Source organism: Rhincodon typus, chromosome 1, assembly GCF_021869965.1.
Source record: "Rhincodon typus isolate 14 chromosome 1, sRhiTyp1.1, whole genome shotgun sequence".
NCBI lineage: Eukaryota > Metazoa > Chordata > Chondrichthyes > Orectolobiformes > Rhincodontidae > Rhincodon > Rhincodon typus.
This window is the reverse complement of record NC_063332.1, coordinates 60,429,975-60,446,819: the sequence shown is the minus strand read 5'-3', so window position 1 is coordinate 60,446,819 and position 16,845 is coordinate 60,429,975. Positions and strand designations below refer to the sequence as shown.

General features: G+C 39.4%; 1 protein-coding gene across 3 annotated transcripts in view; it reads left to right on the top strand.

Annotated features, from left to right (window-relative positions):
• The window catches only part of plpp1a (phospholipid phosphatase 1a), a 99,046-nt gene that overhangs the window by 30,682 nt on the left and 51,519 nt on the right, over window positions 1-16,845 (top strand). Inside the window, exons 1-3 of one of the 3 annotated variants that reach the window (XM_020529086.2) lie at window positions 2,039-2,153; window positions 9,289-9,440; window positions 14,587-14,867. In XM_020529086.2, the coding sequence (XP_020384675.1) occupies window positions 9,318-9,440; window positions 14,587-14,867 (404 nt within the window). In that variant the 5' untranslated portion in view covers window positions 2,039-2,153; window positions 9,289-9,317. Of the gene's footprint in view, window positions 1-1,998; window positions 2,154-9,288; window positions 9,441-14,586; window positions 14,868-16,845 lie in introns of those variants that run through there. The other 2 variants (XM_020529084.2, XM_020529085.2) reach the window with 2 other exon arrangements.

Here is a 16,845-nt window from a genome sequence, read left to right as displayed (position 1 = left end):
CTGTCTCATCTTCTGATCCTGATCCTGATTGCTATCCAGAGAGTCCTGTGCACATGAATGTTGGGTGTGGACTAGATAAGCTGCTGAATTGCAGCCCATTCCATCCACTCCCAACACAATAGTCAAATAACTGACTGTCAAAGTTCATGTCTGACTTCTGGAAATTTGCTAAGGTTCCAGAAAGCTACTAGCACCTAAGGATCTGTAACCTATAAGCAGTTATTGGTCTCGAGAGAAAGGAAAAGGGGGAGAAATGGAAGGGAAATGAATCATCTAAAATAAATGCAAAGAAAGAAATGTCCTTAAAATTTTCATTTGAAAATATTAGATAAGATAAAGTTAAAAAGCTAGATATGTTTTGCAACTGCAAATATTATACTGTACAAGTCCAGAAACATTTTGAACTCAATATGTGAATCATTGCAGGTTAATGTTGTCCAAGGTGAGCATAATTTCTTAGTATGACTTCACGTTATAGGGAGACTGTACTGGGGAAAAATAATTATTATATACCAAACTAGGAAGATATAATCAAAGTAAAACATTATACAATGCATAATTTTTTCCCCAGTTTAATTGAGAGACTAGTCACCTTCTCCAAAACAGCAAGCATTCAGCAGTGTGATATTACACAATATTTCCAGGTAATCTATACCAAATTCAAATCTCTTCTTCAGACTGTGACTAAAGACATGTTAGTTACAGTGTTATGTTCCTTCTTATTTGGTGTATCTAACAGACAAAAGAACAGGCCCTCAGTTGAGTTCTATGAATGCCATAACAGTGGTTTTGTGAAACCAAACAATGGCATTTCTTGTATACAGGCGTACCATAGAGTTTGCTTTCTGCTGTTATGTGGTCCACATTTAGCCACACGTTTTGCACAAAAATTAGGTATAATTAACAAATGATGTCAACATTGAAAGAAGCAACTGTAAACCTCAAAGGCTGGGGCTCTTGAAGGCCAAAGGAATGGCTTGACATGTGTCCATGCCACAAGTTTTCATGAATTCTAAATCTCTGACCTGAGCTATTTCTTTGGGTTGAGTATGAGTGAAGGCTGCAAGAGTAGCAGGAAAACTGTAAAGCATGTCACCATACTCCAGGCCTCCACCCACATCCGAGAGAGACTAGTTTGGATTAATTTAGCAAAGGCTTTTAAGTACATCTTTCAGTCCCTGTTTTGGATTATGTGGTACTAGAAGGGCAAATTAAATTTTATAACTTTAAAAATCCTTTCAACGATGAGGCAAATATGTCAATTTATTTGACCTCTCTTATTAACGGTGTTGTACCTCTACCATGGATAACTATACAAAATGGAATGATGTTATAAAAGTAAATTAGCCATTCAGTGGTCATGCATTGAATACAAGAACCAGGTTTCTGATAAATTTGTTAGTATTTCCTTAATCAATTCGCACTAATGCTTGTTGCTAATCAATAAGACCATAGGAGCAGAAATTAGGCCATTCAGCCCATCGAGTCTGCTCCGCCATTCAATCGTGGCTGATAAGTTCCTCAAACCCATTCTCCTGCTTTCTCCTCGTAACCCTTGATCCCTAATGAAAAAGAAAGTGAATCACCAAAACATGACTTTCCAAATCGCAGTCTGAGATCCATCATGAAACTGAAAAGTTTTCAGTGAATGCCAAATAATTGAAGTTCATGTCATGAGAAAAAAGTTGGGATTTCCATCTTAGGATGAAACAAACATGTGGCCACTCAATTTGCAGTAAAAACGGAATTACCAATTCTAAACCTATTTGACACAAATAAAAGCAAGGACATATAGCAAATTAAGTGTTCTGTGTCTGTAAATTAAAATATATAGAACTGTTTACTTAAGTCTTTGATACAGAATTGAGTCAAAATCTGGCAAGTGGACTGTTTTGTACTTTGAATTTCCTGGATACAGGATTTGTGATTGTTAACTCTATTGTAAAGTTGTCAGTTGAAGGTTCACTTAAAAGCATTTTTTTTCTTCCTTCCCTACAGCTGGTATGCCAATGGGTGTTATAAATTTGTTCAAAGTAAACCCATTTCAAAGAGGTTTTTATTGTGATGATGAAAGCATCAAGTACCCGTTCAAGAATAGTACCGTCACGTCCACTGTGCTGTATACAGTGGGGCTTTCACTGCCCATATCATCTGTAAGTAGCTCAAACTATCTGTGGAACAATAAAAGTTGCCCCTTAAAACTCCTGATAGATGAGTGAATGAAGTGATTAAAAACATGCTGCTGACATGGCTTACTTGTTTAATTAAGGTGAAGCCTGCTTTTTATTCCTTTCTACATTTTCTTCATCAATTTTCATCTTAGCCAAATGCAATTTGTAATCATAAAATTATAAGATGGACTTTCACTAATACTGTATTTCAGCCTATCACTCCTAAATAAACAGAAGCACCACACTGTCATTACCATTAATGAGCGAAGGGGAGATGGTGAATCTGTGGGGCTAGTCTATGGATTGCACAAAGAAAGAGCAGGCATAGATCCCTTGGGTGGAATGGTTTTCTTCAATGTTATAAACTGATGAAGGTTTATGTAATGTGACAAGTGATTTTGAGGGCCAGGCAATCGTTCATGGAATAATTAAAATAAAATGGTTATTTTAAAAGTAGGATTTAGTCTGTTTGCAGTTGTATATGCCTGGCTACTCTTACTCACTGTTTTATTTTGACCATGAATGCTTTCATCTTTTGGATGTGTCAACAGCTACACATTCAGGCACTGGCTTGTTCCAATTTTTTTTTTAATCCAATTGTGTGTCAAATTATTATTGCAGCTAATCAGCACTGCTATGTCTGATTCTTTCAGCTTTTTTGGACTCTTCCATACAATGTCAGCCAGTCTTGAACAGGATGACATTTGAGCTGAGCATTTCAGATCCTTCTAGAGAAGAATATTGATTTTTTTTTTTAAGTAGCCACTGAGAAAGAACAGGTTTGCACCCAGCTCCCGCACTAGAACAGTGCGGGTGAACTCATGAGTCACCAGTTTCGATCTCAGCTTCTGATGACATCAGTCTTCCCTTGTTACCCCCATTTCCATTGACATTTCCCAGCTAAAATCTTAGTGGTGCTGGAGACTTCGAAGCCTGAGCGCTGATATGCTGTATTGGACACAGGGGCTGTGCTCCTGCCTGTCAGTTATAGAGTAGCATTGATTTCTGCTGCTAAAAAGTCAGCTTGCCCCCTGGTTGAATAGAAAGCCTAGGTCATGGGGAAATAATTGAAGCCTTGAGTCACAGTAAAACTGAAGATGCAGAGGTTCTCCAAGGCCCACAGGATGCAGCTTGATATTAAGCTGATGCACATCACCAAGTGCAATTTGTTGATGTCTGAGTATCTGAGATTAGCAAAATGAATGTTATGAACAGTTAATATTTATATTTTTGTTGACCTTATAAAAAGCAGAATAGTTGCAGCTAAAATTGACACATGATGCACAAACATGATATGAGTGGTGCTCACGGTACAGCAGATGTTTTCCATTTATAATTTGAAGACTGTAACTGCATTTCAGCTGAAAGAAAACTGCAAGAAAATGTTTTCAGATTAATCCTGCATTCCATGGATTCAGAATTATTTCATGAAATAACATCATTTGATTTTTAGATACTGTTACTTCAAGAAGATTATTTTTAATGTAGGAATGAAGTTCATTGTTGGTAGAATGTTCAGTGCTCAGAATTACTCTTGCACCAGCACGAAAAAATAGGAAGTCACTATATGCACTTGTAACAGTAATTGCTTATGACGTTAGTCATGCTACAACATGAGCACAATGTGCTTTTCTTAAAAAGGAAGACAATTTTGCATTAAACTAAATAGACACTATGGATTTAATATTTATAATTGCTCATCCATTTTGATGCCATTTTCACTACATTTGTACCTGCTGATGGAAATGAGTTTGATCCAACTCGAGTACTACTAAATATAATGTGGAGTGAGGGTCTTATTTTAAGATGATTATTAGCAATTGATCAAGTAAAACTTGTTGAACTGGTGACCATTTTACTGTTTTGATATTAGATGAAAGAATAACCATTTTCTTTGGAGTTCCCAATGAGGTGCTGGAAGCATTACTTTCTGACAGGGGTCTTTGATTAATCTTTCTATATCCTGACTTCTTATTTCGGCATTCTTGAGTTCTGTGGATAAAATATGGCATAAAAATGTCAAGTTATCAGTGAATTTGTGCTGGATACACAGTGACTGTCACTGTATGATTGCAGCTTTTTGGGTTGTATTGCTGCCTGAACATACTCTTCCAGAAACTGTGTCGTTGTATTAGTTCCATTGGATATCTTTTAATCCAACAGTATTCCAACTTCTTAGCAGACAACTTAGAAAACTTCTTGCTGACAAAGATGCCATCGTTTTTGCAGAGATTAAAGAGCACACGAGACAGTGGAACAATTTAGCTTGCTTCCTGGTTTCCTCCTTCAAAGTTTTATTTGAAACTGTTCCTTTTGTAAGAGACTTTGCAACTGTCCACCTCAGAAGGTATTGGAGGCAGGATCACTGAATAGTTTTGAGAGAGTTGGATGGATACTTGTTAGGCAAGGGAATCAGGAGTTATTGGGTAGAATAGTAGCTGAGAATGTGGGAATGCAAACAGATCAGCTATGACCTTATTGAATGGCAGACCAGACTTGAAGGGTGAAATGCTCTATTTCTACATATGTTCCTATTTCACACATTTATATGAGTTGTAAACAATTGGTGAATTGAAACGTGACGAGCTCCTTCATGATTGTGGTCTTGCTTTTTGAAAATCGCAAACGCATTTTGGCCTGTTCTGTGGTCAACAGTTCCATTGTTAATCTTTCTTGTGCAATTTTTGGTTTTGTTTCAAAGAGGGAATAAAATAGTAATTGTCTCAAAGTGATGAAGTGCATTTAGCACAACGATATGTGGCAGAATCCGTGTAGATAATCTTAATGGTGCTGTAGTTTGCGTTGTGGCTTTAGAGCTTTGCTATAAGCCATGGTTCCAAGTAGATGGATTTAACGATTGAGAAATCATAGAGTAGAATTCCATTATTTGCAGGTTTACTTTAGGAATATGGAAAGCCACAATACTGGTGATATAACCAAAATATGGCTGCCGATTTCTGATGAGCAAATTGTATCTATAGTAGATTACCTAGCAATAAAAATAAACCACAGAAGACATTTGGAATAATGCTGCAAAATAAAAGCTAACGCAACGTGCATGTTCTGCATTCCAAATCCCATCACCTTGTGGAATGCCCTGTCTCACATGTCTAAAGAAATGCAGCTTGAGAATCAACCTGTTCATCTCCATGATTCATGGCAGAAACTTGGGACTCTTCAAATTGAAGGACAGCAGATGGTGATTCCCCTACACTAACATTAGGAATCAAAAATGCTGATATCTAGGTGATAAAAGTGGTATGATGAAAACCTTCTGTACTTTCAGTGATTTGTGTCAATAATGTTGTCAGTTGAATTACCTTGACATAAAATTGTCACTGTCATTTGCTGCTTCCTGATTAACTTAAATTATTACAAGAAATAAATATCCTTTAATTCCATCAGTTTGGGGCAATCAATGCTGTAATATATGTTCTAACAATACTATGTGAAATTTAGAGCAAGATTTAATACAAACATACAATCTCAATGATCAGGAAAAGAGTGACTAATTCATCATGCCTACCAATGCTGTGGTGACTGGATCATCATGGCTAAACCAGCTTAAACCATTTCTTCACAACCATGGAATCACCTGGGAAAAGTGTAAACCCTGGATGCAATGAGGGAAAAGATATTCTGAAAGATTCCTCCCCATCCTCCATTGTGATTAATTTGAGTTCAGGAGATCCCCTGGATTAAGTGTTTTCAAAATGTGATCGTTACTCCAGCTAGGAAGTGCTTCAGCTAACTCCTGAAGTTAGAGAATTACCACCCACCACACGAGCTGAAGTTTGCTCTAGGAAAGGAAAATCTGTTCAATTTTCTGTGTGTTCCTACTCTTTTAAACATCAGATCCCTGGTCCTCCTCAATCAATTATAATCAAATAGTCTATTAATAGGAATTGAATCTGTCCTTTTAAATATTTTATAGGCTTATCAGATTACTTCAAAATCTATAATACTATAAAACAGACAGACGAAGGCCTTTGAGCCTATCTGAGTAACTGAAGTTGTTTAAGGTAATGTACGCTCTCATAGGTCAAACTGCACTGGGGACCTATGATCTGTCTATCAAATACTGTCTTTTGAATTAGATAAAATGGCTTTATTAGTTCATAGAGCACAGTATTTTGTTAGCTTTAGCTACAGTTTGGTCATGAAGATTTAGTGACTGATGTATAACATCAGGATCTTTTTCTCCCTCAACTTCTCTCAGTATTGTTCCGTGTCACAATATGGATCATCTGTGTTGGACCTAATAACATGCATGACACTATATTTATCTAAAGTAAACATCTTTGTGTTACGAACCCAATATAACACTTCTTCAAAATGTGAAGAAGTCATATTGGACTCAGTGTTAACTTTCTGTATCCACAGATGCTGCCAGACCTGCTGACTGCATTTTATTGACTTGGGTACTTGGGTCCTTAAACCTCTTTTGGCCTCCGCTGTTCCTAGATTTTTGCCATTTAAAAAATACTCGAATGCATTCTTTTTTTGGTCCAAACTGAATGATCTGACAATTATTTGCATTGAAGTTCTCTAATGCAATCTTTTTGTGGTGTTTTAAGACCATTGACTTCATGAGACTAAAACCTCACCTTCCCTGAACTGAACTCCTTACCCACCTTTGCAATGTTTGTCCAGAAGAGTTGTTAACCCATTGCTTTGAAACTACCTTCATGCAAATCTAAACAGGAGGAATAAAGGTTAAAAGGTAAATTCCCTTATGGTATGAATATTTTATGGAAGCACTTGAGTGCAGATAGAAATTCCCTTATTGTTTGGTAACAAGTTAGGTAACTGTTCTAGTGCCTGCTCCATTCACTTGTCAAACCCAGAGCAGGCCCAGTTGTTTCATGTTGGAGGGTGAATTTTAGTCTATGTGGGCTCCCTTTTTAACTTTTTTAAAAGTGCAGGAGGAACTGACATGTGTTGAGAAACTTGGAAGCCAATAATGTTTTGGATTATGCCAAGCTACAAATTTTAGGAGAAAATGCTGCCTCATGAGTGCATTTATTTCTGCATTATCAGCAGTGATGAGGCAATGGACTAGATGAAAAGAATCAGGAAGATTTTCATTTTATGATCCTTCCTGATATTGGCAGTGTTATATTCTTAGAACTATAGCTAAGATGAGTTACAACACTGAACAAACAAGCCCAGACTATATTGATGGTGGGTCTTGGCAGCAGTTGTAAAATCTAATTTTGTTCATAGCATTTCTGCACAAAATCTTGTTTCAATATTTAATTTCTGGAGAGCAATTCCAGAATTTTCTACGTTGGTAAGTCTCACAACCGTTTTGAAGATATTTTTATCAGTTGGTATTTTGCTAACTTTTGCTTCAACATTGCTGTAAAAAAAAGTTAACAGAACATGAATAAATTTAAATTGTTGTACTGTTTAATGTTTGCACAAACCAGAGATAACTCATGCTCTTGTTTAAAAAGAAATAATTTGCATTACATTCTATTGTAAATATGGACTATAATTTTTATCACTGTCAGGATTAGCCATGCCAAATTGCTCCATAGTGTCCATGGAACGCAGGCTTGGTGGGTTAGCCATGGTAAATGCAGGGTTACAGGGATAGGGTGGGGAGAGCTGGGTCTGGTGGGATGCTCTTTGGGCAGTTGGGGAAGACCCAATGGTCCAAAAATGGCCTCTTTCCGCACTGTAGTTATTCTATATCTACTGCCACTGAGCTAATCATTTCAGTTATCATTTCAAGTTAATGTTTAGAAAGAAGTTATATGAAAGTCTAGTTAATTCTGATCTTTGTTTTATGACATTATGATGAGGCTTAATTCCATAATTAGGAACTCCTGATGTGGAGGTTTGTGTACCAAAATTACACATTGAGACTTTGGACATATATCCCAGAGGTCCTACATATTGACAATACGTCTGTTTAAATGGACTCCCACTGCATAATTCCCTTTGACAATAGCAGTACCTTATGAAATTTGCAAGAATATATCAAGTAGAATCAAAAAGCTCTGTTAACAGCTCTGATAGCATTTCTTCTCATCCTCCTCGACCTTTCCTCTTTATTACAGCACCATTCTACAGGTGTTGGGAACCTTTTAGTCTATCACCCAACTGGCTATTCTCTGTGTGAGAGTAGCAGCATACTACGTGACTATAGAGGATAAAAATATCCTTGCAACTGTCCCCCATTATAAATCAAGGGAGAAAATTGGACAGAATTATGTAACTCCAAATGATTTAGCTTCCCAAGCAACACTTCTTTGCTTTGAAGTGGGGGGGGGAGTTGTATCTCCAGTAGTCAAGTTTATGGTGGGTTGTTAAAATGATCAGATGTCAACAGTCCAAAGTGCCTGTATGGATTGTCCATTTGGAATTTTTGTTTGTTAATTCGAGTTCTACTTAGATGCTCATTGAAAGCAGTGACTTTTACCTTTTTTGTCCTCTCCACGTTATACTCCAATGTCCAAAATTGGCAGGCAGCTCAGTGGCAGTAGATATAGAATAACTACAGTGCGGAAAGAGGCCATTTTTGGACCATTGGGTCTTCCCCAACTGCCCAAAGAGCATCCCACCAGACCCAGCTCTCCCCAGCCTATCCCTGTAACCCTGCATTTACCATGGCTAACCCACCAAGCCTGCGTTCCATGGACACTATGGAGCAATTTGGCATGGCTAATCCACCTAATTTGCGCATTTTTGGATTGTGGGAGGAAACCAGAGCATCCAGTGGAAACCCACACAGACAAAGGGAGAATGTACAAACTCCACACAGACTGGAATCAAACCTGTGTCCCTGATGCTGTGAGGCAGCAGTGCTAACCACTGAGCCACTGTGCCACCCTTCACATCTCTGGTGATCGCTACGTTTTCTATGTGGCCAGTTCCATTTAGCAATAATGATTATGAGTCTACGAAGTGGGCAAATCAGCCTGAGATGACCATGTGCTATGACCGCACAATTTAATGTGTTACAGTGTTCGTTTATTTTCTTCTGCTTTAACCTGTAGTTTGATGCTAGACAAATCGGTAAATCAGAAAATATTTTGGCATCAGTCATTGAGCAACCCACATCGTATCTGGTTATACTGACAGTCTGGTTTTTTATTACTTTTGTTAGCTGGATTGCCCTTTGCAATTCTTACACCGATGCAGTCACCATTCAGACGAGGATTTTACTGTAATGATGAAACTATCAAGTACCCTTACAAAGAGGACACCATACCCTACCAGTTATTAGCTGGCATATTTATTCCATTTATTCTGCTGGTAGTAAGTCAACTTATTTTTACTCGATGCAATTCACTCTGTCGCTTTTATTTGCTCTTGCAAATTCTGTTGCTTAGTCACTGATGTGCCCATCAGTCACACTAAGGAAAACTTATGGCCCATTTGACTTTAGTCATTGCCTGAATGGATTGGTGGGTAAAATGTCAGCTGATTCTTAACCGTTGATCAAATAAGCCCATGGTTAAACCCCTAGTCAGTGCTGAGTGTCAGATGAGGATTTGAAGTTTGCCTTATTGCCCCAGTCAATATCTAGTCACTGTTCAGTGATTCCTGGGGGAGAGGGGGGAGCTCAGTTAGCTCAATTGACTGGACAGCTGATTTGTGATACAGAGTGATGCTAACAACATGGGTTTAATTCCTGTACTGGCTGAAGCTACCATGAAGGATTCTCCTTCTCAACATTTCCCCTCGCCTGAGGCGTGGTGACCCTTGGGTTAAACCATCACCAGTTACTGCGCTCTCTCTGACGAGCGAGCAGTCCAATGGTCCAGTAAGACTATGGTGACTTTACTGATTCCTAGAAGAAAGTCTAACTGTGGATGACTTTGTTAGCACTCAGCAAGAGAAAATCAGCTATTGATGATCATTTTACAGAAACATAGAATTGTAAGGCTTGCACAAAAATATTGAACTACAGGATTGCTAACTTTGTACTTGAGACTATCAGTGTCTTTAGGAGAGAAAGAACAGGAAGGAGTATTTCTAAGATGAGAAACAATATCCTTGAGTTTCCTGTCCCATTATATTGGCAAACTAGCAAGTGAAGAAGGAAAATTGGATGAATTAGCTTTCTGTGAGCACCTGCCCCTTGCCATCATTTCTGACATTTTCTGCTGAGTGATGTTGGACATACTATTGTCTGCTTAGGTATGCCTGAGATTGTTATGAAAATAAGAAGTACATTTATATGTTGTGTTTCCTTCCCTTTCCACTCTCACAAATTAGACACAACGGACACCTGTGCATCCCTTGTGCCTAATGTTGCTGTAGGTTACAGGGTAGGGGAAACTTTAAATGGCCAACTTCTTTTGGAAATGATATTTTCCAAATCTCTGAGATGGTAATTGGCATTATAAATAGTCCCAGTGCTAGCTAAAATACATAAATGGTCCTGACCCACAGCTGTAGACTGACGTCCGGGAACTACTGACAATGGGCAGAAGGCCTACCTACATTCTGACTTCATTGCAATTTCTAAGACAATTTCTTGAGCTTTGATGTATTGCTTTAAACTCAACTCTTAAATTCTTAAATTCTTAAACGTCTTATTAAAAGAGTGTCTTCTTCAAGAAAATGGGCTTAATTAGTGAAGCTTTTTAAAATTATTTGTTAGTTTCATCAGCTATCCTGTGATTTGAGGATAGTGCCCGCTCTAGGTTATGAGTTACTGCCATGGGTCTTCATGCAACTGGACAGGCTGATTTTGGACCTGCAGATCTTTGGACAAGTAGGGCAAGACATCACGTGATGTACTGGAATCCAAGATGCAGGATTTGCTTCTTCTTTCTCTGCCATCATCTGCCCCAACAATAAAGTATTTGGACTGAAGATATATACGGTTTCATGGGCAACTAGTTACCATTTTGGTAGCAAGCTCCTCTCCAGTCAATATCAATGCTGCCCTGAGGAAGGAGCAGCGCTCCAGAAGCTTGCTGTTTCAAATAAACCTGTTGGACTATAACCTGGAGTAATGTGACTTCTGACCTTGGTCAATCTTTTGAGGAGACCTTCAGAATGTCTATGAAGACTTTTCTTTGTCCTGCCCTGGAACATTGGCTCAGCTACTCACTAGATCAACTTGCTGAACAGTCAAGCAAGATGTTTCTGCCTCAAGGAACAAAAACTATTTTCTTAGCACTCTGTGTGAACCTCTGATTTGGTGCCTTATGTAGTTCTGGTGTAAAACCTGTTTATAGGCTTCTAATCCCTGAACAATGTATTTTAATTATATGCACAATATGTCATGTCAAAAAGACATGAAATTCTTAAATTATCACATTCTATTCTCTGTTGTAAAACAACTTCAGCAAATGCTGCACTTTTGCTTGTTACTGAATAGCATGTAATATTGTAATGACATGCTGTACCAAATTCAAGGCAATTTTACAGTATCAGGTTATGCCAGTTTATTACCACAGCAAACCCAAGGTGACTCAATGTTTTCATGTATTATGTTGGATTTGTTTTAGACCTTGCTAGCCTAATTCAGAAGGTATTAGGAGTCAACCACATATTGTGGCAGACAACATCAATGAAACAGCAGGCTCCTCAATTCTTTCTCTGTTCTGGGTCCATAATTCAAATTTTTAAAACACAATTTTACAACTTATGGTAGAATTTAAACTCAGAACTACTTGGCTTTTAGCAAACACTATATCCACTGTATTACCACTGCCATATTGTGGCTATTGAGTATTGAACTTGCACAAGTCTGACATTGCTAGATTCATCAAGTTGGAGGATTGGTTCAAAGGAGTTTTAAAGATGGCCTTTACACTCCTCAGTGACACCTGCAATATATTGCCTCATAAATCACAAGTCAGCTTGCAGTACTTTGTAACCTGTGCCTAAGATACAGTGGGAGAGAAGGGAGAGAGAGAGCTTCTACATTGTCCAAAAGCACCAAGCTTCCTCAAATAATTGAAATGGTAGGCTTCATCTGATGTCGGGTCATCTGGGTCCTGTGGGCTTCACGTCAGTCTCCTACTGTTCACACTGTGGTCCTTGTGGACCATGGGACTCTGCTGTGCATACTTCCCTTGATGTTGGAATGTTTTGCAACATGCAGCAGACTGTGATTATTTGGTTCTGATGGGAGGTTATTGACCTGAAACCTTACGCTTGTTCTTCAGATTCTGATTATTTGCAGCATTTTCTGCTTGTGATTATTTTGGATTCCTCAACTGGACCGTAAAAGTGGTCAATTTCTCTGAGACTGTGGTATCTTCCTGGTCCAATTTGCAGTTTGGGGGTCTCAGTATGTTAAGCACAGCCACAGCGGTGACCCACCCCAGAGCAGTTAGGGAGGGGCAGCAGTTAGCCATCCAGAGGTGCCAGGATCTTACAGGCTTTGGAGTGGCCTGCAGCTGTGCTGAGCCCAGCAGGAGAAAGCCTCTTGGTTGGGGGGAGAGTTGTCCATACTGGCGGGGCTGCAGACTGCTGGCTGCAAAGGCCGAGCCAAGCTTCAGGAGTCATCACTTTTTGAATTTGATCCACATCTCACCTCCGTATTGGGGAGCTTGCTGTCTCCCACCTTGTGAAATCCCCAGTCATCCAAAGATACGGGGGCCCCATCACCTTGGAAACCCTTAACATTAATTGGATTAGCATTCCTGGAAGAGCCTCTTAACTGGCCACCTCTGGGAATGTCATGCGCAGAGGTGGGACTTGGCCAGTTGGTTGTGACTCTCACTTGTTTCTGATAGAAGAATGTTTTCAATAGCAGAAAGATTTTTGCCCCCTTTTGTCAGCTTTCTAAATGAGTGCATTCATTGAACCATGTTCTGCACTGGTCGGTAACATTTGCTGCAGTTCAGGCTTGTTAACAGCCCTGACTGGGGAGGAGAGATTAAGTCTTCCATCGGCAGATGGGCCAGTCTTTGTGAATCATTGCGTTATGCGGATACCATGGGCTGCTACATAATAAACTCATCATGGATACTTCCTGGATTATGGCATTTGCTTGTACAGTGACATTTGCTTGTACAGTGACATTTGTTATGGCCAGATGCCGTTAATGGAAAGTTGCCCTTCCTGCTCATGTAGACCATAGGCTTGATGTGAGAAGTCATGATGTCCACCAGGATTCTGGTCTCTTGGGAATTGTGACCCATGGTGGCTATTCCACGACTAATCCAACTGAAGCCCTACTTTGGAAGGACAAGTATTAGAAATACTATACACTTTATGGGGAAGTGACCCAGGGACTCATGGCATGTTCAGAAGTAAGTGCCACAGGGCAAGTCATGGGGATCTGGTTCAACATTGTCTCTTTGCTCTTTTCCCGAATGTGGTTTCAGTTCTGATTTGGCAAACCTGCTCGGCAGCAGCAGGAAGCCATTTAGGGCTCTTCAGCAATCATTTCACAACATTTTTCCAGTGCAATTGATTTTACTGTTATGGCTCAAATCTCACTCCCCTGCTGTGTCTTCAACTAACCAGGTAACAAAAAGCACATACACAGCAGGAGGTCAGAGAACTGAGACAAATAATTCAAATTTACCTACATGGATACAAATTGACAAACCTCAGATGGTCTCCTTCAGATGGATGCTGCCAATTTCCTCCAGTCTCTTAGATACTGCAGGAAGAGATAACGCTTGCTGGTGAGGAAGTGGTCGCTATTTCCTCCAGCCACTTTAATCTATTTTTGTCCAATTATCTTGCGTACAAGGCACACCAGCAATGCTCTCAGTGCAGGTACGGTGAAGGCTGCCTACTGACCTTGCAATGACATTCACTCAATCCCCCTCCCACCTTCACAATCTGCTCACCATTTAAAATTGGACCTGGATTGGATCCTCTTAACTGGGAGCTTGCCCCAAGATTTTCTTTGAAGGTGGTCTTCTGCGAATAAGTTTGAGACCCAGATATATTTGTGACAAATTGAAAATTTTGACGTTTAAGAGATTCAGCCCTAGGTCTTTCTTTAGTTTAATGTTCACTGATTTTGTAGTTGTGTCTTTGAGAGATGTGGTGACAGAGAACTTCAGTGGTGTGGTAGTTGTCATTGCCAGAGGTGGGTGCAGCCTGGAGCAGACTTACAGTTTTCCTCACTGTGTGATTGTGTATTGAAACACTACCCTCGCACTATTTGTTTTTCAATCAGTGAGTGACATTCACTGATATAGATCTAAGTTACAGTTTGAAAATTGTGGCATACCAAAGAAAGAACACTGTACACATGAGCACCACTCAAAGTTTCATTTTTAGTGACACAAAAGTAAGCTTCCAAAATGATTCATAGTTCAAAATATAGAATCTAATAAAATCTGATTTCATTTTGCTTTTGCTTCTTTTCCCTGTGATTATCTTTGCTGATGTATTTGTGGCAATGTGCATGTTTTGTGAATTTTGTGTATTCATTATTTCCTATGCAGATCTGATCCCCTATTTTTCTCTGTTGCAGATAATCGTGGGAGAGTTAGCTTCGGTTCATTGGAACCACTTATACTCAAACTCCTTTGTTAGAAATTCCTATATAGCCACTCTGTACAAAGCCATTGGTACATTTTTGTTTGGGGCTGCAGCAAACCAGTCCCTGACTGACATTGCCAAGTATTCAATTGGTCGTCTTCGGCCTCACTTTCTTGATGTTTGCAAACCCGATTGGGCGAAAATCAACTGTGATTCGGGGTACATAGATGACTTCGCATGTCTGGGTGACCCAAAGATGTCCACAGAAGCAAGGTAAGTCAGAGTTGAGCTGCATATGAATTGTACACCTGTATAACCATTGGGCAGTACCTTTAATCTGCTGCTCATTATGTCACAAACTTCTTGCATCACAGAGAGCAATGATATTTAAACTATAAAATGTTGCAAAGCATGCAAATAATATTATAAAGCAAAATTTGATACTGCTCCACATTAAACAGACATTAGGAATAAAATAGAAAGTGCTGGAAAACCTAGCAAGTCTGTTAGCATCTATGTAGAGAGTAACAGTTACATTTTTGCATTCAACATGACTCTTCTGGGAATACTGAGATTTTGGAGATATTAGGGGATTTGATGATAATCGGATGGATGACCAAAGACATGGTCAAACTTTTGCAGGGAGTCTTAACTAATGAAACAGAGATTGATGGATAGGTTCAGGAAAGGAATTCTAGAATAGGATGGATGTGAGCAGCTAAAGGCATGGAAGCCAGTGATGGAGTTATTTAAATTTGGGATGTTCAAGGGGCCAGAATTAGAGGAGGGCAGTTGTCTTGGAGGATTGAACAGTTGGAGAAGATGACAGAGATGAAGAACGGGCAAGGCTATGAATAGATTCAAAATAAGGATGTGACTTTAAACCTAAGGCACAGCTTGACCAAGAGGTCAGCAGGAAGAAAGGTGATGGGTGAACAGGACTTGGTGCGAGCTAAGGCCCAAGAAAAAAATACATTCTCTCTCTACCACACAAACAGGCAATGTGGTACTTAAATTTTAGTGCCAGTGAAAATCCAGGTGTATTGGCCAAATGTCTCAACAACTGGCAAATCATATCAAACAGCATGTCCCTTTGGTTATTTGTCATAAAGTGCTAACCATGCTCAACCAGCCAATGCCTGCAAAACTCAGAACATAATGTCCACAGTTGGGTGTGATTTTGTAGTCAGGCAGTGCTTGCAGAACAAGCCCAAGTGTATTAAAAGTTATACTAAGGACTAATTTAAGATTATCACTGGAACGTGCAACTGCATTATGGGAACTTGATTTGAATATCATAACCAGTTTTGTCACTCCAACCACAAATACTCCTTGCATCCATATGTATTGAGCTAGTTTGCTCAGCAATTTAGTTTTTACATCTCACTCCTCTGTTCTTTTCTTGCCCACTGTAGAGATAGTGGACAGTTAACATGAACACAGTGTTTCGCAGATGACAGTGTTCCAATTTGAAAATTATAACCTCCTTTGAAGAGACTTGTTTACAACTCGGAAAGTCTGTTGGATCACTTGGAAAATTGTATTGTCCCTGTTCCTCATAGCGCTTTTCATGTGTATTGGGATTCTGAGACTCTGTGGTATGCTAATAATTTCTTGAAATACTAATACCCTGGACTCGAGATCCAATCATTTATCTTAAATTGATGTTTAAAATACCAAACCAGAATATTATACAACCCTTAGTCTCCATGTGTTTGATGAATGTTCGATCCAATTTCATGAAGTTGTGTTGCAGCTCTGAGGATTTTGCTGCAGAGAGAGTGTGTAAGCTCAGATACAGAGCTCAATAGGACCAGATGGATTGATCACAGTGGACAGAAGGACTTGTTAGTTGCGTTGTTCAAGCTCTCAATGTGTGCACCTTGTAGGCAAAATTCAACATTGAGAGTGCACCATTGAAGTCAGATAAGAACAATTGCATGAGATGCCTGTAAGTTGTTGATACTTGCTGATCAGCTACTGCAGCATGAGCTCAGAATTTGGTGTGATTCCCAGAGGTGCTCTGGGTGGAAGGTATCTCTGAGCCAGCAGCTTTCTAACCTGGTGAGTTGGCTGCAGGCAGCAAAGGCTTGGCCCAGCTTCATGCCTCATGATTTTTTTTACCTTGTGTTTTTACTGTAGGGATCAGGGGTTTGATGCTCGCCAGAAAGCAGAATGGAATTATAGAGTCAGAGATAGTAGGAACTGCAGATGCTGGAGAATCCGAGACAACAAGGTTGCAGGGCTGGAT